This window comes from Panthera tigris, chromosome A2 (genome assembly GCF_018350195.1).
Source record: "Panthera tigris isolate Pti1 chromosome A2, P.tigris_Pti1_mat1.1, whole genome shotgun sequence".
In the NCBI taxonomy this organism is placed as follows: domain Eukaryota; kingdom Metazoa; phylum Chordata; class Mammalia; order Carnivora; family Felidae; genus Panthera; species Panthera tigris.
In genome coordinates, this window is record NC_056661.1 from 94,008,970 (window position 1) to 94,031,790 (window position 22,821).

General features: G+C 41.0%; 1 protein-coding gene across 1 annotated transcript; it reads left to right on the plus strand.

Annotated features, from left to right (window-relative positions):
- The first annotated feature begins 5,914 nt into the window (after positions 1-5,914).
- FZD1 (frizzled class receptor 1) lies at positions 5,915-10,631 on the plus strand. The gene has a single exon (XM_042966117.1). It carries the CDS (start codon positions 6,220-6,222, stop codon positions 8,176-8,178), a length of 1,959 nt encoding a protein of 652 aa, XP_042822051.1. The 5' UTR covers positions 5,915-6,219; the 3' UTR covers positions 8,179-10,631.
- Positions 10,632-22,821: the final 12,190 nt, after the last annotated feature.

Below are 22,821 nucleotides of genomic sequence, written 5' to 3' on the forward strand. Positions count from 1 at the left end.
CCATGGCCAAAGAAATGTTGTCAGATCTGAAATGCAATGCCTGGTTGCATGTTCCATTTGTTCTTAATCATAGTCCCAAAGATGATATTTTAAGAAGAATTTGTACTAATACTTTAGAAACCATGGATTGACTTCCATGATACTTTCAGTCATAAGATTCAGGTTAAGGCAAGAAACAACAACAACAACAAAAAAAACAAATAAAAAATAATTTGATTATGCTATGTTTTTAAAAGATGCACAACATTATTTCCCCCATACACAAAAAAATGTCAAGCTGCCCAGAAATGAGAGCAGAGAGGCTTGCTCACAGAGGCACAAGATTTACTTGTTCTCTTAAAAACTTCTTTCTGCACCAAAATGATTCCAAAGTCTGCGCCCCACATCTTAGCCAATCAGAAGGGCCTCTTTTAGCTCATGAAACATAAGGTTTTAATTTACAAGGGATCATCTATATTTCTTGCCCAGAGCCTCACAGAGGACTACATTTTAAATCCAACACAAATGCCTATATGTTTTGCAAAAGTTTTCCCAGATAGTATACACTATTTCCAATTGCATAATGACAACAGAGTAATTAAAGCAGAGTCATGAGACAGCTCTTTCCATCTGATCTTTTGGAGAAACTGGTATTTAAGTAATACATTTAGTTTTCATACTTTTATACTTTTTATACTTTTTTACTTTAATCCTCGAATTACAGGACGAATGGGGTAATTATTATCCAACTTTGCTGATGATAATTCAATGATGATTTCTCTTTCCTTTTACACTTCTTTTTTTTTAGATGTGTTTTTGTGAGATTTGTGTACAAAGAATCCATGATTTGTATTTATATCTACACCCTTCTATATTAAAATTTTGAGTCTTACCATGGTTAAAATGTACATTCTAACAAATCATAGCTGACCCTCAAAAGATAAGTCAGTTTAGGGTCTTACTATGAATCAGCTAGAACTAAGATAAAGGTCAAGATAATCAAACTGACTGTCTCTTTTGATAAGTTGTTTTGGGAAAAGCATCTTTATTTTAAAGATGGACCTTTCAAAGAGAGTTTATAAATTGAGGCTCTGTGTATAAATGAATCCAAAAACTATCTCACCAATGTCAAGAGCATATTTGTTTAATAATGAAGGGAAAAAGGAAAAAAGAAAAGACAGTTTTAGAATGGTTACAAAAGAATACAGAGGTTTGGGAAGATAAGAATTAGCTTATGCAGAAATTCCCGGGTTGGAAATTCAAGAAGGAATAAGGTAGAGATTTAGGGTGAAAGCTTAGACAGTGTCTCTAACCTACAGTGTCTGCAAAGGCAGTATGATAGACTCCTAGGTGATGCCTCCCAGGTAGAAGGCAATAGCATAGTCTGGGGTTTCTCTATCACTATCAGCTCCCTAACCAATCAATATCCCTTCACTAGGAATTCAAAGAGAAGACTGAACTCCTGACATACAAAAGTGATACAGAGGTGAAAATCCAATCTTATAGTTTCAAAGTATATTAGGTCTAACCCAGCATTTCTTTTTTTTTTTTTTTTAATTTTTAAATGTTTATTTATTTTTGAAAGAGAGAGAGACAGGGTGCAAGCGGGGGAGGGGCAGAGAAAGAGGAAGACACAGAATCTGAAGCAGGCTCCAGGCTCTATGCTGACAGCTCAGAGCCTGATGTGGGGCTCGAACCCACAAACCGTGAGATCATAACCTGAGGCGAAGTCAGACGCTTAACCTACTGAGTCACCCAGGCACCCCTAACCCAGCGTTTCTTAAACTGCATTCTACAGAGCATGAGGGTCAAGAAAAATATTTATATTCTGAGTCCCAGAGGTGTTACCCCTATTATCCTGGTATAGAAAACTATGTTAAATACTGAGGAATCACCAATCTGCACATCTCAGAAACCACATTTTCTTCTATAATTTTTAGGATAGACATGTTTATTCAATGGAAGTCCATTGACTTTGGTCTGACACAAGGCCTACCCTGGTACTAACTGGCTATAGAGCCTTGGACAAGTTGCTTAACTACTTTGAGCATTTGATTCTTCATCTATTAAAAGAAAATAATAATTAGTACCTTGCCTCAAAGAGTGGTAAAATTTACGTGACAAAATGTAGCATACATAGGGTACATTAAGGAAAAAAATGCCAAATACCTACAATAGCTGCTCAAAAAATATAGTCTTAGCCCGTATTATAATCTCTGTTATTCAACAAAGACAATTCAAACCTGTCACCCACAAGCCAACAACAAAACAACTCACCTAAAATTTCAAGGTCTGCCAGGTTGCCTGTGGAGACTTCACCTAACTGCTTGCGTGTCCATGTGCACTCAACTGTATGGAATTGGAACTGGATCTCTAGCCCTGGGAATTATCCACATTCAACCTGACATAAGTAGTCTGGAGAAACTTCAGAAGATTTGGGAAAGGACTGATAAAACAAGATCTTTGATATAAGAAAACTTGACTGAGTCTGAAGCTTGAAGAACCAATTTCAAGGAGAAACTGGGTTATGTTTATAGTTTTTGCCTAATTGAAATATTTTTATTGCAAAGTTCATAATAGTTCATACTTATTTAGTCATTTTGATCTATGGATCTCAAACATTTCCACATCCTGAGAAAATACTATATTTTAGATTAAGGTAAAAATATGCTGCTCATATTTCTCTTCTAACATTATGTTATCCACAGCCTGCGTCACCTCCCCAAAAGACTTTCCATAACACTAATTGTAATGGGTTACAACAACTCTGAACTGTTCTTGATTTTAATAGCTTCCTCTATATCAGATATGTTTAATAAATGAAATACTGGATTGCTATAAAATAAATAGAAGATCTAGGTTTTTTTACTTTGGAAGACAACTCTCAGGAAATGATTTTTTTTTTTTTACTTTACAAGGCCTTTTTTTACACAGTCTGAGAGAAAACTACAGAAAACTGACTCTTTTTTTTTAATTAAAAGCATTATAACTACTCAAAAGAACATAAAAAGGGTTAAAATAAGCATCTAATGAAATTCAAACCAAACAAGGCCATTTTACCTGAAGTTCATTCTTTAACTTTTCTGGGTATTATATTCTTCATTGTAAGAGGAGAAAATTCACTAGTTCCTAGATGATGTCTGGTTCCTTCCAGTGCCATGATCCAGCAAGAATGACTTTTTTTTTTTTTTTTTAACTCTGATAGCATGTCTGAGCCTCCTCCCTAGTAAACTTCACTGTCCAGTGGAGGGTAAACTAAGCTCAAGAATTTCAATACAACAACTTTTGAAGCAAGAGAGTGTCACCTACTCTGAGGAACAGAACTGAGCACTCTGCCTTAATCCCTATGCCCTATTTGTTGGGGGGAGAAGAGGGTTTGGAGCAGTGGTGTTGGTGGGTGCTTAATGCCTGTGATGCTTAATGCATGTGATGCTTCACCAATGATGACCTTGAGAGAACGGAACACCAGACAGATAAGTCTTTATAAGAGAGGAATGGTAGAAGGAAGTTGTCTTGGTAAAGTTTCTAAGCATGGGATACTATCAGCAGAAGAATGAGCATCAGGGCAGAAGGCTAGAGAAAAAGTGTCCCTGGGAGACTGTGGGCTGGAATGCCGGAAGGTAAAATGAACAATTACGGACTGTGAGGGCTCAAAGGACCTCAGAGAGCACCTCCTTTTCAATATCAAAATCTTACATGAATTATTGTCAACACACATACACACACTCACAAATGGAACCTGTTGTACATTTAGTACCTGTTGCATTTTCTTAAAAAAAAAAAACAGGCACTAGGAATCCAGAAATACTTTAAAAGAAATATATATTTTATGAATTTGCTATGTGCATGAATATTTAAAGAACAATAACATATGTACCTAAGACAAATAGATGTCATTTTGGTTTATCAGGTAAAGATACAGCTGCACATCCTTTAGAGACACCAACATGCATAGTGATGATCTTCAATGCCCTGTTAGTATATGGTACAAGTAACACCCATCTTAAATAGTGACCTTTATGTCTAGACTAATGTTCAAGCTTCCCAATGACAACGTGGTCCAGGTTCCATCTTTCACAGTCCTTCTGAAGCCACCCTGCTGTATATGTGGGAGAAAGTGACCCTCAATAGCTTCCTATTGTCTGTAGATTATTCAGCCCAAACTTTTTAGTGTGGACTAAAACTTTCTCCTGCCTTCCTTGAGGTATCTCAGGCACCCTCACTCCTCACCCCCACTCCGTTTGGCACTTTAAGCACTATAGAGCCTCTGTCTTTTGCACCTTCCACCCACCTCTCTATCAGAACACTTCTCACCCATTTCCACTGGCTGGCTGCTTCCACTGTGCTCATTCAGCTTTGGGATGGGCGACAAGATAACTGATCTACCTTTCTATGCCCTACTGTACTATGACTTCCTGTAAGGCTGGGCCATGTCTTGTACATCTCTTTGTAGTCTACTACCTAATATCGCTTATAACCTAAGAGGTGCTTCCTAAGTATGTATTAAACAAATGGATGGATAAGCAAAAGATAGAAAAAAAATTTGTAGAAAAGTATCCTGAAAATCTAATCATAGGTCAACAAATCCTAGATAGAATTAACAATACAATGGCACTTTACTGATAAAACTGAGTCATGTTGTTAAAACATCGTTTTAAAAAACCTTACGCAGAAACAACAAGAATGTAAGGAGGCTGAGATGAATTGTGTTGTTTGTAATTAGGAAGGGAACGTGCAGTTAGCTCTTTTGCTTTCAGACTTCGCTGTTTGCTAAACTGGCATCCCCAGGTCCGCACACCAGTGGAAGACCACGCTGCAGCCCAGCCTGGCTCCTAACCGGCCCAGTTTGACACTCCCAGGAGTTGCCCCCGTGCCGTGGACGTTCCAGCCCTGGAAGGCTCCAATAGCTCCCCCACAGCTCAGGTTGGTCGCTGGCGGTGCTCCTCCGGGTCCGAGGCACTTCTGGAGGCTTGGGCAGAGAGGACGCTCCCGAAGAGAGGTCGTCGCATTCTCAAGTTTTTCTCTCTTAATATTTAATGGTTCTCTCCCTTTGCTTCTGTTTCTGACTCGATCACAGAGGAGAAAAGGGGACTACAAGAAAGATAACAGTAGCGGATGGCGCACCTGGCTTTACTTTTTCAATTCCGTCAAAGTTTGTGTTTGTGTTTTGTTCTTGTTCTTCATTTGACAGCAATCCCGTGAACTTCTCCTTGGGGGAAATGGCGCGTCCAAAGCCCGCCAAGCCCAGCCTGAGAGCTCTTGGACTTATTAGAGTAATATTTGAAACCAAACCTCGATAGACATAAACTCAAAGGAAGCCCTGCGCTCCTGAAGTCAAAGGCATCTGTCCTGATCGCGGTGCTCGGTTTGCTGTTTGTAACCAGAGTTAAGAGCAGGATTTTTAAACATGAAAATGGATAAAAGAAAAGCTGAGTCCCGAGGTCCGCCGACTCCTATTCATTATCCCCAGCAGCATATGGTACCATTCTCCTACTAGTGCTCGCCCTTTCTTCCGCAAAAGCAAAAGCAACCAAGCCTGTCCCGCTTCATAGCAAACCCACTCTTTGTGCCGGAGCGGTGCCTCTGCCACCACTACTACTTCCTCCTCCTCCCGCCCCCTCCTCCTCCCGCCAGCCGCCGACTTTCGCTCAGGGAAGCAGGCGGCGGGTGCCCTTTGCGCGGGGAAGCCAGTGCCGCGATTGGGCGACGGTCCCTGAGCCTCCAGTTCCGCGTCGGTTTCAAGGCTCCTCCCTCCTGGTGAAAGACAGACTGCGGGGCGCCTGGAAACCGGTCCGAGGGCGCGCGAGGGAGTGGAGAACGAGCGAGTTGAGGGATTGACACAAATGGTCAGGCGGCGGCGGCGGAGAAGGAGGCGGAGGCGCAGGGGGGAGCCGAGGCTGCTGGGCTGCCGAGAGTTGCGCGCTCTACGGGGCCGTGGCCACTAGCGCGGCGCCGCCAGCCGGGAGCCAGCGAGCCGAGGGCCAGGAAGGCGGGACGCGACCCCGGCGCGCCGGAGCCACCCGGGCTCTACCCGCCGCCCACGCTTCATGAATCGCAAGTTTCCGCGGCGGCGGCGGCTGCGGGACTTGGAGCGGGAGCCGGGGGAGCGGGCTGAGCGCAGCTCGGGCTCGACGGAGGCCACCGGCGCGGAGGAGATCTCCCCGGACGCAGGGGGAGCCGCCGCCGGCCGCGCCACTGCCAGCCTCAGCCGGGCGGCGCCAAGAAAGGAGCCGAGAAAGTATGGCTGAAGAGGAGGCGCCTAAGAAGTCCCGGGCCGCCGCCGCCGCCGGCGGCGCGAGCTGGGAACTTTATGCCGGGGCGCTCCCAGCTGGACCGGTGGCGGAAGGGAGCGGAGATGCAGAGAGCCACCGCCGCCGCCCCCCAGCTGACTCCGGGCGCTTGGCGCGCCGGCTCCTGCTACTGCTTTGGCTGCTGGAGGTTCCGCTGCTCCTGGGGGTCCGGGCGCAGGCAGTGGGCCAGGGGCCCGGCCAGGGGCCCGGGCCGGGGCAGCAGCCCCCACCGCCGCCGCCTCAGCAGCAGCAGGGCGGGCAACAGTACAACGGCGAGCGGGGCATCTCTATCCCGGACCACGGCTACTGCCAGCCCATCTCCATCCCGCTGTGCACAGACATCGCGTACAACCAGACCATCATGCCCAACCTTTTGGGCCACACGAACCAAGAGGATGCGGGCCTCGAGGTGCACCAGTTCTACCCCTTGGTGAAGGTGCAGTGCTCGGCGGAACTCAAGTTCTTCTTGTGCTCTATGTACGCGCCAGTGTGCACGGTGCTGGAGCAGGCTCTGCCGCCCTGCCGCTCCCTGTGCGAGCGTGCGCGCCAGGGCTGCGAGGCGCTCATGAACAAGTTCGGCTTCCAGTGGCCTGACACGCTCAAGTGTGAGAAGTTCCCGGTGCACGGCGCCGGCGAGCTGTGCGTGGGCCAAAATACGTCGGACAAGGGCACCCCGACGCCCTCGTTGCTCCCGGAGTTCTGGACCAGCAACCCTCAGCACGGCGGCGGGGGGCACCGTGGCGGCGGCTTCCCGGGGGGCTCCGGCGCGTCGGAGCGTGGCAAGTTCTCTTGCCCGCGCGCCCTCAAGGTGCCCTCCTACCTCAACTACCACTTCCTGGGGGAGAAGGACTGCGGTGCGCCCTGTGAGCCGACCAAGGTGTACGGGCTTATGTACTTTGGGCCCGAGGAGCTGCGCTTCTCGCGCACCTGGATCGGCATCTGGTCGGTGCTGTGCTGCGCCTCCACGCTTTTCACGGTGCTAACGTACCTGGTGGACATGCGGCGCTTCAGCTACCCGGAGCGGCCCATCATCTTCCTGTCCGGCTGCTACACGGCAGTCGCCGTGGCCTACATCGCCGGCTTCCTGCTGGAGGACCGAGTGGTGTGTAACGACAAGTTCTCCGAGGACGGGGCACGCACAGTGGCGCAGGGCACCAAGAAGGAGGGCTGCACCATCCTCTTCATGATGCTTTACTTCTTCAGCATGGCCAGCTCCATCTGGTGGGTGATCCTGTCGCTCACCTGGTTCCTGGCAGCGGGCATGAAGTGGGGTCACGAAGCCATCGAGGCCAACTCGCAATATTTTCACCTGGCCGCCTGGGCCGTTCCGGCCATCAAGACCATCACCATCCTGGCGCTGGGCCAGGTGGACGGCGATGTGCTGAGCGGGGTGTGCTTCGTAGGGCTCAACAATGTGGACGCGCTGCGCGGCTTCGTGCTGGCGCCACTCTTCGTGTACCTGTTCATCGGCACGTCTTTTTTGTTGGCCGGCTTCGTGTCCCTCTTCCGCATTCGCACCATCATGAAGCACGACGGCACCAAGACCGAGAAGCTGGAGAAGCTCATGGTGCGCATCGGCGTTTTCAGCGTGCTTTACACGGTGCCAGCCACTATTGTCATCGCCTGCTACTTCTATGAGCAGGCCTTCCGGGACCAGTGGGAGCGCAGCTGGGTGGCCCAGAGCTGCAAGAGCTACGCCATCCCCTGCCCCCACCTCCAGGCGGGTGGAGGCGCCCCGCCGCACCCGCCCATGAGCCCAGACTTCACAGTCTTCATGATCAAGTACCTTATGACGCTGATCGTGGGCATCACGTCAGGCTTCTGGATCTGGTCCGGCAAGACCCTCAACTCCTGGAGGAAGTTCTATACCAGGCTCACCAACAGCAAACAGGGGGAGACCACCGTCTGAGACCTGGGGGTTCAGCCCATTCCCAGCCGTCGGCTTCATCCCAGCCACTCCCATAAAGCTGGCCCCATGGAACTCTTGCCAAGCCTGGCTACTCGAGGCTTTCTCACTAGCCATTCACTTTTCGCAGGCTCCTTTCAACAACACAGCTCCTGCAAAAGCTTTGGTCCCTTGGGGCAAACGGACTGGAGGGCCCAACTGCCACAGGGGGGATGGACAGACCACTCTGGTTCTCACTCTCTGGTACCAGGACTGTACGCTTTTATGATTGTAAATAGCCTGTGTAAGATTTTTGTAAGTATATTTGTATTTAAATGATGACCGGTCACGCGTTTTCCTTTTTCTGCCTTTTCCTTTTTTGTTGTTTTGTTTTAAGTTTTAATTATTTAGGGCGGTTTACCCATTTGAGGCTTTTCCTTTGCCTTTTCAAAGTACTGCAGAGGTAAAACCGGAGCTCACGGTGCTCTTGCTTGTTCTGGCGCGCCCCTCCTTGCGGCAGTCGGGGTGCGTGTGGGGCTGCCTGTGGGGCTGCGCGGCCCAGGTCACTTACCGCCTCCGCTTTCTGCTCCTTCCTTTCCTTCATTGCTTGGGGTCGGGGCTCTTTAGATATAGAACTCCACAGAGCTTCCAGATCCGGGGGTAGACCCTTGCCCATCCCGAATGTGCCCTTGTGAGGTGGGGAGGGGGGGGGGCAGATTGTGAAGGCCTTGCCCCTTTATTGAAACCGAATTTTTCACTGTAGAGAACCTTAACTCCTAGCTTCAAGGAGGTCCACAGATGTGGGCTGCGGCGGTCCCAGCCTTCTTCCACACTGGTCTCCAAAGCCCAGGCATTCCCTCCTACGTAAGTTGGTTAGAGGGTGAGTGGGATAACCAGTGCCAAACTTTTTCAAGTCTAATTTTTGGTGGATGAGCTCATTTCATTCTCTAGTGTCTAAAACCTGGTATGGGTTTGGCCAGCATCATGGAAAGATGTGGTTGCTGAGATTTGGGAAGAGGCTTGGAGCTTTGTGTGGGTCAGGAGAGACTGAAGATGGGGTTTATAAAATGTTAATTCTAATTGCATACTGATGCCTGGCAAACTGCCTCTAGGACTGAGACAGCCCGCATTTAGATTTTACCTTTCTGTAAAATGGAAACATTAGGTCACCTGGAAAGCTTTGTTAAGGAGTTGATCTTTGCTTTCCTTAACTGGATAGCAGAACGTAAGCTGAATAGGAACACTTGAAGGAGATTTCAGTGTAATGGACTTTCTCAAAATGAAGTGCTTTTTATTATTTTTAAATAATAATTAGACATATATAAAAAAGTTTAAAATGTAAAAGTTGTATACTTTCAACATATTATTATGATTATTCAGCAACACAGTCTGAGGGAGGAACAATCCACATCATTAAAAATAACCTTGTAGGATTCCAGGAGGTAAAGGAGGTGGAATAATTGGTGGGGTTAGATCCTGAAATAAACAAAACATGGGCATGCATGGTAAAGGGACAGTGTGTGCTCCTTTTTGGATTTACAGAAATGCGTCAAATGTAAATCTTTCAAAGCCATTTAATAATATTCACTTTAGTTCTCTGTGGAAAAGAGGAGAAAAGCAAGCCTCCTGATTGTATTGTTTTAAATTTTAAGAGTTTATCTAAATGCCAGTACTTAGGACCTAAATTTATCTATGTCTGTCATACCCTAAAATGACAATGGTCTTTGGATTTGGTATGCATTTATTCTGTTCACTATCACAAAATCATCTATATTTATAGAGGAATAGAAGTTTATATATATATAAAATACCATATTTTTAATTTCACAAATAAAAAAATCAAAGTTTTGTACAAAATTATATGGTTTTTGTGCCTGAAAATAACAGAACTGGAACTGTCTGAACTATCTTTACATTTTATAGTGTCTCATAGCCAGTCCCAAAGTATATAAATTCAGGAATTCAATGAAAAAGTCTATCCTTAAACATTCAGACGAGCCCTTCCAAAGATGTATCCTACTTGCAATGTTGCAACTGACATTGCCAAGTTCCTAGACATCATCTGCTTTCATGATAGTAACAATATAAAATAGAAGTTTCCAAATTATTTCTTTACTGAGAGGATTATTAAAAAGAGAACTCTAATTTTAATATTATAGTTTTTTTTTTCTTTCAAGGGGTAAATTTACATGACTTTTTATCATATGGAAGTTTATTTAAATCATCAGGCATCACCTTGGTCATGATTTTTTTGAGGTATTGTCTTTTTCATAATCTTGGATATTCCAAAACCATAAATAGGCAATCAATAAATGGTTAACTGACTGTGTGTTTATAAGCATTTTAAACAGTAGTTGGGTGTTTAAGGTTGTTTTTGTTGTTTGCTTTGGAAGACCCCATTTTTATATTGTTCAAGGAACCTTTTCCAGAGAAATTATCTAGTTGGTCTACTCTTAGTCAGAATTTATATATATGTGTGTGGGTGTGTGTGTATATATACATATATATATATATATATATATATGTATGTATATATAGATATAATCTATATTATATCTATATATACATATATACATAATATACACACACTAATTTTTATAAAATAGAGGTGCAAAGTTTACTTATATATATTACAATATGGAAATAAGGTTATGAGAAATGGAAAACATCAGATGAAAAACCTCCAATACCTTTGGAAAACAAGTCTCTTATTCTTTTATAGACTAAAAATATTTATATTAAATTTTCCCATGAAAATATTTTGTGATAAAATAACAAGGAACTAAAATGAAGACCATTGATGCAATAGAGTTACTTTCATGGTTATAATGCAATTCATTGTCTTTTAAGTCATTATCATTATTTATTTTAAGGCAAATGAAAATATTAAATCTAATTGAAAATACAGCATTCAATTTCACATAGCAAGATGCAATTTTATGTTCTTTTTTTCTTTGTTTCGTTAATCTCTAGTAGATTTCTGAGCAGGTTTTGTTGTATAGACATTTTAAAAAAGGAATTCTTAGGGCAAATTAAAACATATCTCCTCTCTAGGTATTTCAATCAGATGATTTCTGGGGGAAAAAAATTTAAGATTATTAGTCTCAATCCATGAAAAAAATAAAAGCATTCTTATTGTGGATGTCCTTAAAATGATGCAACTATAAATTTGATGCAGAAAGGTTTTATAAATGCTGGAATTAAATGCCTTAAAAGACAAGATTTTCAAGTCACCACCAGGTTTTGTTTTTAGGAAGCAACTTATTTAAAATTGTGTAGCATATAGAAAGCCAGTGTATTCTTTTGTTTCTTTAGGTACTCATGGCAAAACAAGACTTTCCTGGAAAACCGTATAGGTACCGGGAATATGGTCCCATGAGCATGCTGTTTCCATGACAAACCCTATTTTCAGATGGTTTGGTTTGCCTATTTTTTTTTTTTAACCAGTTATCAGTTGAAGTCAATTTTACCCCTACGGTGTGCTTGATTTAGCTTTTATAGTAAATGTATACAGATTATGAAAGCCTTCTGATGCTCTTTTTTTAAAGAGCCATTTTTCACTTAAACTTTGTGGGAGCAGAAAGTCATATTTTTAATCTCAGAGCCAGCCAGTGTCAAACATATGCAAAACAGCTGGATCAGATTTTTCAGTTAGTCTGGGGTTGTCACTTGTCAGCCTGGGTTTACAGTCCTGGTCCTTTTGTCTCCCTGAGCAATGAAGGCTTCTGCTATAGTTCCATCATTCCTAAAGTCCAGCATGTAACTAGGAAAGGAGACCACAATGAAGACCTGGTGGCCAATTTAAAAAATTGCCTAAACCACAAACTTAGAGGACTTGGGTGGCTTCAGATCACTTTCAATGATACCATGTTTTGGTCTTTAAAAAAAAAAAAATTGTTTTTTTTAAAAGATGCCATATTTTTAGTGTGTGTGTGTTTGTGTTCAACTCTGGCTACTCTTGCCTTTATTACTTACTAATCTGTTGATTGGCTATAAGCCACATTTTATGTAACACACATGCAATTAATTGAAACCAGTGATATTGCACTGGGTATCTCTGATACATTTCTGATTATAACATTCTGTGTAACTGGGGCTTGAGAGATAAGAATCAGAATGTGGTCATCACATATGTCTTGAGGTGGACACTAGCTATGTTGTTATTGAATACTTCATGGAACATAGTAACTTCAAAGTCTTGCAGGATTAATCTTTAGGAGCCAAAATAAGATGTGGACTACACGTAAGAATTCTCCGGTTACATTACTAAAAAGAAATTGCAACACTACCTTAAATCCAAGGCTTTTATTTTATGGCCTTTACATTTGAAATGAGGTCTTTCAAGGGATGTGGCAAAAAAAGAGTGTTTTTTTTGGTGACTCCTAAGATTTATATCTGTAGTTTGAACTGTTGGCAGATGCCAGTGGTCCCTAGAATTTGAAAAACAGTAGTTGAGCTTCAATCATGACTCAAATTTTCATAAACTTTTTGTGCTTCAATATTTCTATTCACTTTGGTCATAGCTTTTGACAATGGATTTATTAAACCATAATAATTATAGTAATAAAACAGCTTACTTGGAACCTAGTGATTAAAAGACACACTCTAGGCCAATTTCCTTAAGTAGTATCATGATTTGTGATGACAACTGTCTCTACTCCATTACAGAATCAAGTTCTTGTTTAAGATTCTCCTGTTGGAGATTTTGTTTATAAGTTGATTTGGGACCCAAGTAACAGGTCACATTAAAGGATTTCTCATAGAAATCTTTCTCATGTAATGGATTGGCTCAAGTACAATCCATAAGCAAATCCTGCAGTGAACATATGATAAATATTCTGAGGGTCATCAGTCTTCTAAGTCAAACAATCTTAAATTGCTTGAAGAAATAAGATATTTTTCAATAGAGATTTCTCTAAATAAATCTTTTTAAGATGGTGATATTCTAAAGAGGTATATTTTTGAGTGATAAAATTCAAATAATACTGCATTTTGTAAGGGAATCACCAATAAACTAGTTGGGTGGCATATTTGTATAACTAATAATTTTTAAAGTCAAGTATTGGAATAGCATTAATTTTGCACGTTTTACACACCTGCTATTTTTTAAATAAAATTGACTTGAAGACAATTTTAAGTTTTAAAATTTATAATATGCATATTTCATATGAAGACCTCAAATAATTTTATTCACAGTATAGACTTTCAAAACATGTTCATAGGAATACAGTGATGAACATGAAAAGAAACCGCTATTGCAGCTTTGAGATAGTTCTCTGTGGCCTGGATTTCTTTTCTTTCCTTTTTAAAAACCAAGTATCCTCTAATTTGTGGATATCTCCATGTTTCAGATCTCAATACCTGTTTGAATTAAATTTGCAGGGGAATAACTGCAGGATCCCCCCATAGACAAAGTGTGGCCTTTATTTCCTTTCAAGTTGGCAGCGTGTCCTTGCTTAAATGAAACACTCTGAGACAGATTGTTCTCTTGCCCTTGGAAATGCTCATCTTCACAAACACAGCAGCAAATACCTGGAAGTCATACAGGCTAGTTAAATGCATATTCCAAATGCCAATGCTACTTGATTGTTAGAAGAGTTGGGGTTTTTTCCCTTAAAAGTAGATTTAGAGACTATTCTTGACCTTATCTTTCCAACTCTTGGATTTTTTTTTTCAAGTTACCTTCAATAAATCCTCTGTCAAAGACTCAAAACTCAGGTAGGATAATGCATTGTTTAGGTTTGCCCAGGGCTGAGGGGTTTCTTGGGATGTTGGACTTTCGATGGTAAAACCAGGAAAGTCCTACGGAATCTGGGATGGTGAGTCACCCTGGCTTATGGAGTAAATTATGCTTCCAAGATAGAGTAAAAGCTTCTGTGGTGGTCACTGGTCCAGCATTAAAAGTATTCCACTGCAGCTTTAGGCTTTTTTGTTACCAGATGAAAAGGCAATGAACACAGCCCTTTGTAACTGAAGCTGGATGGAACATGAAGATACAATGGTGCACACCACATTGATATCTTGGCCATTCTGCCTTCTGCCTCCTGAAGAAATGGGGCATAGATGCAGGAATCTCACTGACCACTGAGACCCATTCTTACTACTCATGAAATCAGGTTAAGTGAATGTTTTTACTTTAAAAAAATCTCAAAAGTATTCCCCTGAAATGAATAAAGTTTTTTTTTAATTGATGTTAAAGTTTATAAGATTGTAAGGAACTGTTAGGTTTTTGCATATATTTATTTTGTTTTCCTGTATAATAATACAGTCCACTGTAATGAGATTACAAACTCAAGAGGGATTACCACAAATGGCTAAAACTCAACATTTAATTTAATTGTCGTACTTTCTCTCAGAGGTAAGTAGGTTTAGCACCCATACTTTTCCCAAAACAAAAAGTATCTACAGGAGGGGAAAAGAAGATAAACTTAAGATTCCACATGGTTATTGGGATTTGTAGAATGCAGTGTGTGGAACATGCAAGCCATAGTCTTTCTGTTCCCATGAAAACTCCTCAGAGTTGGTTGACACTTTTTATATTGAGTTTATCCTTCTCATATTCCTATCATCCTTTCTACAGTGCACATAAAACTTCACTGCCTTTGTTGTTGAAACAAAGTACTATTCTTGCTATCTTTTTTTTTTTTAACATTTATTCACTTTTGTGAGACAGAGAGAGACAGAGCATGAGTGGGGGAGGGGCAGAGAGAGAGGGAAACACAGAATTCAAATCAGGGCCAGGCTCTCAGCTGTCAGCACAGAGCCTGATGCGGGGCTCAAACTCACAAGCTGTGAGATCATGACCTGAGCTGAAGTCAGATGCTTAACTGACTGAGCCACCCAGGTGCCCCTCTTGCTATCTTTTAATTAAATTCAATGTAGAGGAATAAAAAAGATGTGAAGATTATGTAATTATTTCAGGAGGTACCTACACATTCATTTCTAGAACTGTGGTTCTCAACAGGGGTCAGTTTTACCCCCAAGAGACATTTGACAATACCTGAACATGTTTTTTATTGTCGTGACTGACATGTGGACTTCCTATGGGTATTTAGTGAGTAGAGGCCAGAAAGGCTACTAAACATTTTGCAAAGCACACGACAACTCCTGACAACAAAGAATGATCTGATCCAAAGTGCCAAAGTTGAGAAACCCGGTCTAGTGGGATATACTGAAAATTGTGAAATAGATATTTTTAAATTATAAAATATATTAGAATTACAAAATAGAATTGAGAAAAAAATATGTATTTCCTTGTGTCTACAGCATGTGCTTTACTTTTGACCTACAAATTTTGTTTTAATTGACAAATAGTTTGATGATATTGCATAGCAGTAGTCAATGTATTCATCTGCTTGGGCTGCTGTAACAAAACACCACAGACTTGGTGACTTAAACAGCAGACATTTCTCCTAGTTCTGGGGCCTGGGATGTTCAATATCAAGGTACCAGCAGATTTGGTTTCTGATCCTGCTTCCTGGTTTACAGACAGCCAACACCCTTGCTGTGTGCTCCCATGGCCCCCATGGGGGTGGAGAGAGATCTCTCTTCTAAGGGCACTAATCATGAGGGTCCCATACTCGTGACAGAGTTTAAACCTCATTATCTCCTCAACATCCCACCTCCAAATCCTACCACATGGGGGGGGGGGTAAGGTTTCAACATATGAATTTTGAGGGAAGCAAACACTCAGCCCATAACAGTCAATAAAATATCTTGCTTAATGTTATTTACAGATTTCTTCCCACTGAAATTATGATACTGTATGTTCCTGTCTAGAAGAAAATAATAAAAGCAGATATTTTATTGACTGTTTAAGTCACCAAGTCTGTGGTATTCTGTTATAGCGAAATATCTCTTCTTTTTTCCCTATTCTTCTCCATCACCCCTTCACCTCTACTCTCTCGTCTCCTGTGATTTCCCCTCCCTTCTTTTCATCCTTCTACAACCCACCATTGTCACTGGTGGAAATTGAAACAGCATAATGCAAACTAATGCCTTATTTTTTCTGTATCCTCTTTTTAGGATAAGCATGTTTTACAAGACTTATTCAGATAAAAGATTAAGCTAATGGGCAGCCTTAAGGATAAATGACACAAACAATGTTCTGTATATTAATCAACTAATGATATTGCTCTTAAAGCATAAGTGCATTTCTATGCATTCATGCCTGCTTTGTGATATACTATTTCAAATTCAATTTCTTTATGGTTGCTGACAGTTCTGATCTAATTGGTAAGTTGTACACTTGGGTAACATGGCAACAGCCCATTGAGGACACTGTAAATTATGACCAGGAAGAGACTCATAATTTACTTTTAGAAATATGCTCCTTTACTGGATTGATAACTAATTGAAGAATTGCAGGAGTCCTATGTTTGTCCTTGTTGACTATATTGCCAAAGGGAACTTATTCAATAGCAGTTATGAAAATTGTCTCTGATACCACTGAAGCGTACTAAATGTATTTTGATGCATGAATTTGAGCAGGGTTTAGGGCTTGTATCAAAGTGGTTGATTGGTTATGACATCAGTTCCTCATTTAGAAACAGCAGCTAGCCATTTTGGTACCTTGGTCACTCCTGTGGTCTAGTGTATTGATGTTCTATCGCCACTGTAACAAATTACCAGAAACTTTAAAAACACAAATTTATTGGGGTACCTGGGTGGCTCAGTGGGTTGAGCAGCTGGCTTCAGCTCAGGTCATGATCTCATGGTTTGTGAGACCAAGCCCTGCATCGGGCTCTGTGCTGACAGCTCAGAGCCTGGAGCCTGCTTCGGATTCTGTGTCTCCCTCTCTCTCTGCCCCTCCCCTGCTCACGCTCTGTCTCTCTCTCTCTCTCAAAAATAAATAAGCATTAAAAAAATTTAAAAAACACAAATTTATTATCTTACAATTCTATAGGTCAGAGGTCTGACATTGGTCTCATTGGGCTAAAATCAAAGTGTTGCATAGCTATGTTTCTTTTTTTTTTTTTAATTTTTTTTTTCAGCGTTTTTAATTTATTTTTGGGACAGAGAGAGACAGAGCATGAACGGGGGAGGGGCAGAGAGAGAGGGAGACACAGAACCGGAAACAGGCTCCGAGCCATCAGCCCAGAGCCCGACGCGGGGCTCGAACTCACGGACCGCGAGATCGTGACCTGGCTGAAGTCGGACGCTTAACCGACTGCGCCACCCAGGCGCCCCTAGCTATGTTTCTTTCTGAAGGTTCTAAGGGAAAATCCATTTCCTTGCCTTTTCCAGCTTCTAGAGGCCACCCCCATGGCTCATGGCATGCTTCCTCCATCTTCAAAGCCAGCGATATTGGGTCAAGTCTTTTCTCTTACTATCTGATTCTCTCTAATTGGGAATGGTCCTCTGCTTTTAAGGACTCATATGATTAGGTTGACACAGGATAAGGTTTTGAGGATTAGAGCATGGACATCTTTGAGGACCATTATTCTATCTGCTACATCTATGTTTAGCCGTTGGAAACAGCTAGAGGATCTTTCTTTTAGAAGTATTCCCGCCACATTCTCGTTCTTTACAATTCTGTTTTTTAAAAACCGGCTTCCTGAATTTCTTCTGTTCTCCATTTCATTCTCTCAAAGTATGCTTCTGTCAATGGCCAATTCCTCATTGATTTCCCCTCTCCCTTTACCTCATTTTCTGTTAAGCAGTCTGCAGTCCTAATCCTCTAACTCTATAGATTTCTTTATATTCCAGATGTCATCTTTCTTCCTCTTCCTTGCTACACATCCTCCCCTTTGCTACCCTTTATGTTGCCCTATGTGTCGTTTCAATACATATCCCTCTAGATTCATGTTTTGTGTCTGTCCCAGAAATAGGTCAGAAAGAGATGGAGAATGACTGATGTCAACCATCTTCTCCCAAGTGAACACATATAAGCCCACCACTTTTATTACAGGTGATATAACTTTATGGTTTTCCCGAGAAACACACCTTTCAAATGATTGCACTTTTGCCTTTTGATGAAGGGCTACAAGTGAGGGATAGTGGACATAGTTCATCTCATCTCTGATTAATCTGATCTGTATTTCTAGGTGCGATTATAGATTTTAATTCTTTATGAAGTTACCATTATGTTTATAGGGAATTTTTTTCTCATGATTTTTAATTTAAATATTTTTTAGAAAAAGAAAAATCTCAGTTGCCTGGGTTGCATTTTATACAAATTAAGGTAATGAATACACCTGCCCTAGTTTAAAATGTTGACACTCTTGGAGAAGAAGTTTTTCTGGCATTACAAATGCATTTTTAAAAATGTTCTCTAAAATGTAATTTTGAGTCTACACTTGAAACCAACTGCAAGATTTTTTTTCTATCTAGACTGTTATGGCTAAAAGTACACATTTTCCTCCCATATACATATAAATCTGTCTGAAAAAATATGCCTTTTTCGGCAGCTATATAAGAAGAAGGATTTCAAATATTCATAGGAATCTCCAAATATGCATTATTTGCAAGCACCAAAATTTTCAGGGATTATATAAAGATATGGCAGAATTTCTAGAAATCAGTAATGAGTTAACATCTACAAAGTGATTGTCTAATACCACTACCATTTATTTTCTTTAAAAGTTTTACACCATTCATGTGCTCTATAACCTTTTTTCCCCAAGTAGGGATAATTCAGTAACAGAAAAGGGTCACCTGAATGCAGTAATGGCTGTATAAATAGCCATGTGTTTAAACATTTGTTTCATTAGAGCCATGTTGAATTAGCGTAAGAGGTGTAGGGTATGCTTAAAGATCTCAGCTAAGGCAAGTTATAGTGAAACCTAATTCAGTGTTAAAATCGGATGATCTTCAAAATATACACTATTTATCACAGGTGGCAATGGATACTAAGAATTCTTAAAATTGAGTATACTTAAGAATCATTCAAGGAGCTTATTAAATATGAAGATTTCTGACCTCTGTTTTAGAGACTGACTTTGTTGGCCAGGGAGGGATTCAGGAACCTCCATTCTGGTGGTTTGCATACTAGAGGTTCTTGTGCTTTTTGAAACACTGGGCTAAGTAAAGCTAAAGAAATGAGTAAGGAACTGATAGCACTCAGTCGAAGAAGAAAGATGACTTAGAGAAGAAACACACTAGCAGACCCAAGTAGGGGCAGGGTGATCTTGAGTGAAATTGGTGACAAGATATACAGGAGTGACGGTGGTAGTAGGACCCTCTGCTCCATCAGCCTCTCCCCATGTTTCTCAAGTTTTATGAAGTGTTTAGCAAACACAACTTCAAAGCAAGCCCCTACCCATTCCTTTCACTTGCACACCTCCTCTTATAAAATTGTGGAAACTTCACTGGATTCAGGACCTCAATCTATAAGAAGTAACTTTTTTGGACTGTCAGCAGGGAGCAGACCTGTCCTGCCTGAATTGTCTTTTCCCCAAAGATCTAAATCAGGAATAGCCAGGGGCCAGGCTGGTATGCCTGACAGGCCCCTCTTCAAAGCCACGGAGTGGTTTGCCCAGGTCTCAAATTCTTTTAATTTTACTTTTTTTTTTAAATAAAAAGATAGGGCCTTGATTTCATAACTAGAGGTTAAAGCTTAACTTAGAATTGTCCCTTTAGTTAGAAGACTTTCAGAATCTAGGGGTGCTTCACTGGGTGAGCCAGTTGAGCATCTGTCTCTTGATTTTGGTGCAGGTCATGATCTCACAGTTGATGGGTTCAAGTCTGGCATAGGGCTCTGCACTGGCAGTATGTATCCTGTTTGGAATTCTCTCTCTCTTCCCCTCTCTCTGCCCCTCCCCTGCTTATTTGCATGCTCTCTCTCTCTCTCTCTCTCAAAATAAATAAATAAATAAACTTTACAAAAAAAGAAGACTTTCAGAATCGAATTAGTTCACCAAACACTAGGTAGGGAAGAAGGATGTATATTGTCTCTTTCTTAGAGACAGCTTGTGGTAACAACATAGAGAGGGAGACAATACAGCAGGTGGAGGCTTGATGGTCAGGCAGAGGTAGGACTTCAAAAGGTACCAGTTTCCCCTAGGCGGGACCTATTCGCTTTCAGTGGAGCAGCCATTGGCAGAAGCTGAGCTTGGAGGCTTCTCAGGCAGCTCACCTTCCCATCCTTTCCGATTTTGTTTGTTTAGGTTTTTAATACAAGTGACTTCTTAGAAGGCCCTTACTTCCCAGGGAATTCACTAATCAAGGTAATACTCTATTTATTTGCATAAACAAAGCTTTATGAAAGAGAAATTCATTCATCCACTAAGAAATGTGATCATTTCCACTGTTGTACCTGAGTGCTTCAAAGCACCATTGTTGTTGTTCACATCAATTAATCCAGGTAACTGGGAAACGTGAGTAAAATGGGGCTAAACTATATCCCAACTGATTTTACAAGATTATAAAAACAAACCCAAGCCTGAGATATCTAAACTCATGTTGTCTTAAACATGTTAAGAACTTGCTTCATAGGAAAGAATAATTACAGTACAGGGGAGAGGACAGTCACATCTTTTTAGAATGAAGTAATTTTATTCCACAGAACTTACTGGAGCTTGGAAAATTTCAAGCAGCCTTTTTCTTTGTCCTGGGAACATGCTTGGAAGAAATACTTCCTCCAAGTATGGTGACTATCATGTTAGCGTCTAGCTAGGGAATACAAAGAATAATTTTTGATAATTTTATTATTAAAATATTTTCATCATCTAAGTAAAGATGGATATTAAATTTCAAAATATTTATTAAATCTAATTATCTATTAATAGTCTTAATACTAATTCAAAAGACAGTTCATGGTTAATAAGAAAAAAAGTCATTAAACAGCCATTTCCCTAATCTTTTTTAAAATTTTTATTTACGGGTGCCTGGGTGGCTCAGTCGGTTAAGCGTCCGACTTCAGCTCAGGTCATGATCTCACGGTCCATGAGTTCGAGCCCCACGTCAGGCTCTGGGCTGATGGCTCAGAGCCTGGAGCCTGCTTCCGATTCTGTGTCTCCCTCTCTCTCTGCCCCTCCCCCGTTCATGCTCTGTCTTTCTCTGTCTCAAAAATAAATAAACATTAAAAAAAATTTTTTTAAATAAAAATAAAAAAAAATAAAATTTTTATTTAAATTCCAGTTAGCTAACATGTGGTGTAATATTGGTTTCAGGTGTACAATATAATGATTCAACATTTCCATACATCATCCAGTGTTCATCATAACAAGCACACTCCTTAATCCCCATCACCTATTTCACCCATCTCCTACCCACCTCCCCTCTGGTAACCGTTAGTTTGTTCTCCATAGAGTCTTATTTCTTGGTTTGCCTCTCTATTTTTTTCCTTTGGTCATTTGTTTTGTTTCGTAAAGCTCACATATGAGTGAAATTGTATGTTGTTTGGCTTTCTCTGACTGACTTATTTCACTTAGCATAATACTCCCTAGCTCCATCTATAGTGTTGCAAATGGCAAGATTTCATTCTTTTTTTATGGCTGAGTAATAATCCATTGTGTGTGTGTGTGTGTGTGTGTGTGTACACCACCCCTTCTTTATCCATTCATCAGTCGATGGACATTTGGGCTATTTCCATAATTTGGCCATTATAGATAATGCCGCAGTAAACATTGGGATGCATATATCCCTTTGAATTGGTATTTTTGTATTCTTTGCATAAATACCTGGTAGTGTGATTGCTGGGTCATTGGGTAGTTTCATTTTTGACTTTTTGAGGAACCTCCATACTGTTCTCCAGAGTGGCTGCCCCAGTATGCATTTCCACCAACAGTGTAAGAGGGTTCCCCTTTCTCCACATCCTCGTCAATTGTGTGGGGGCATAGGCTTTCAATTCTATTGTGTAGAAAAACTTAGAGTGGTGCTGGGTCACATGGTAATTCTATGTGTAATTTTTTGAGGAGCTACTAAACAGTTTTACAAAGTGGCTTCACCATCCCACCAACATTGTAATTTCGAATTACTTCACCTCCTTGCCAACACTTGTTATTGTTTTTTTTTTTATTGTAGCCATTTTAATAAGTGTGAAATGGTATCTCAATGTGGTTTTGGTTTGCATTTTCATTTTTCATTATTTTGAAACAATTCAATGGTGAAAAAGGAAAGTCATGATGGTTTTCATGCCTCTAAATAAACTGAAAAAACAAAGCAACACTAGAATTAGTTCATAGTTTACCTATCTATTTATATATCAGGCTAATATTAATATTAAGGATGCGTTAATATAATATTAATAAAAAGGATGGATATGGCTTATCAAAATGTGTAGTATAACATAAATGTTGAAAAATATAAAGTATTACTATTAGTAGTGGAACTTACTGTTTTCAGTGTGTAGAAACAGGTAACTTGTTATATGCAACACGTGTGTCATTAGGCTTGTATACTCACCAGAAGTGGGTTAAAATTGTCTTTGAGCTTCCTAGGAGCCAAAGTATAAAGTGACAAACTGTAAAATTCATAATGCTCCTAAGACTACAAACAATTTAGAATCTTTTACTGACTGTTGTAGAGTCACTCTCTATTCTTTGTGTGATCCCTCCGGTCTCAAGAAGATACTGAATCTTGATGCAGTCCTTTTCATTGCTGACTATTCCAGATGATAGAAGAGCTAAAATTAGCCTCTCACTTCCTTCTGCCTGCCAAGTCTTTATTTATTCCCCCGTTCGCCTGCCCTCAGTTACCACTGAGAAAATTCAAATTCCAGTCTTC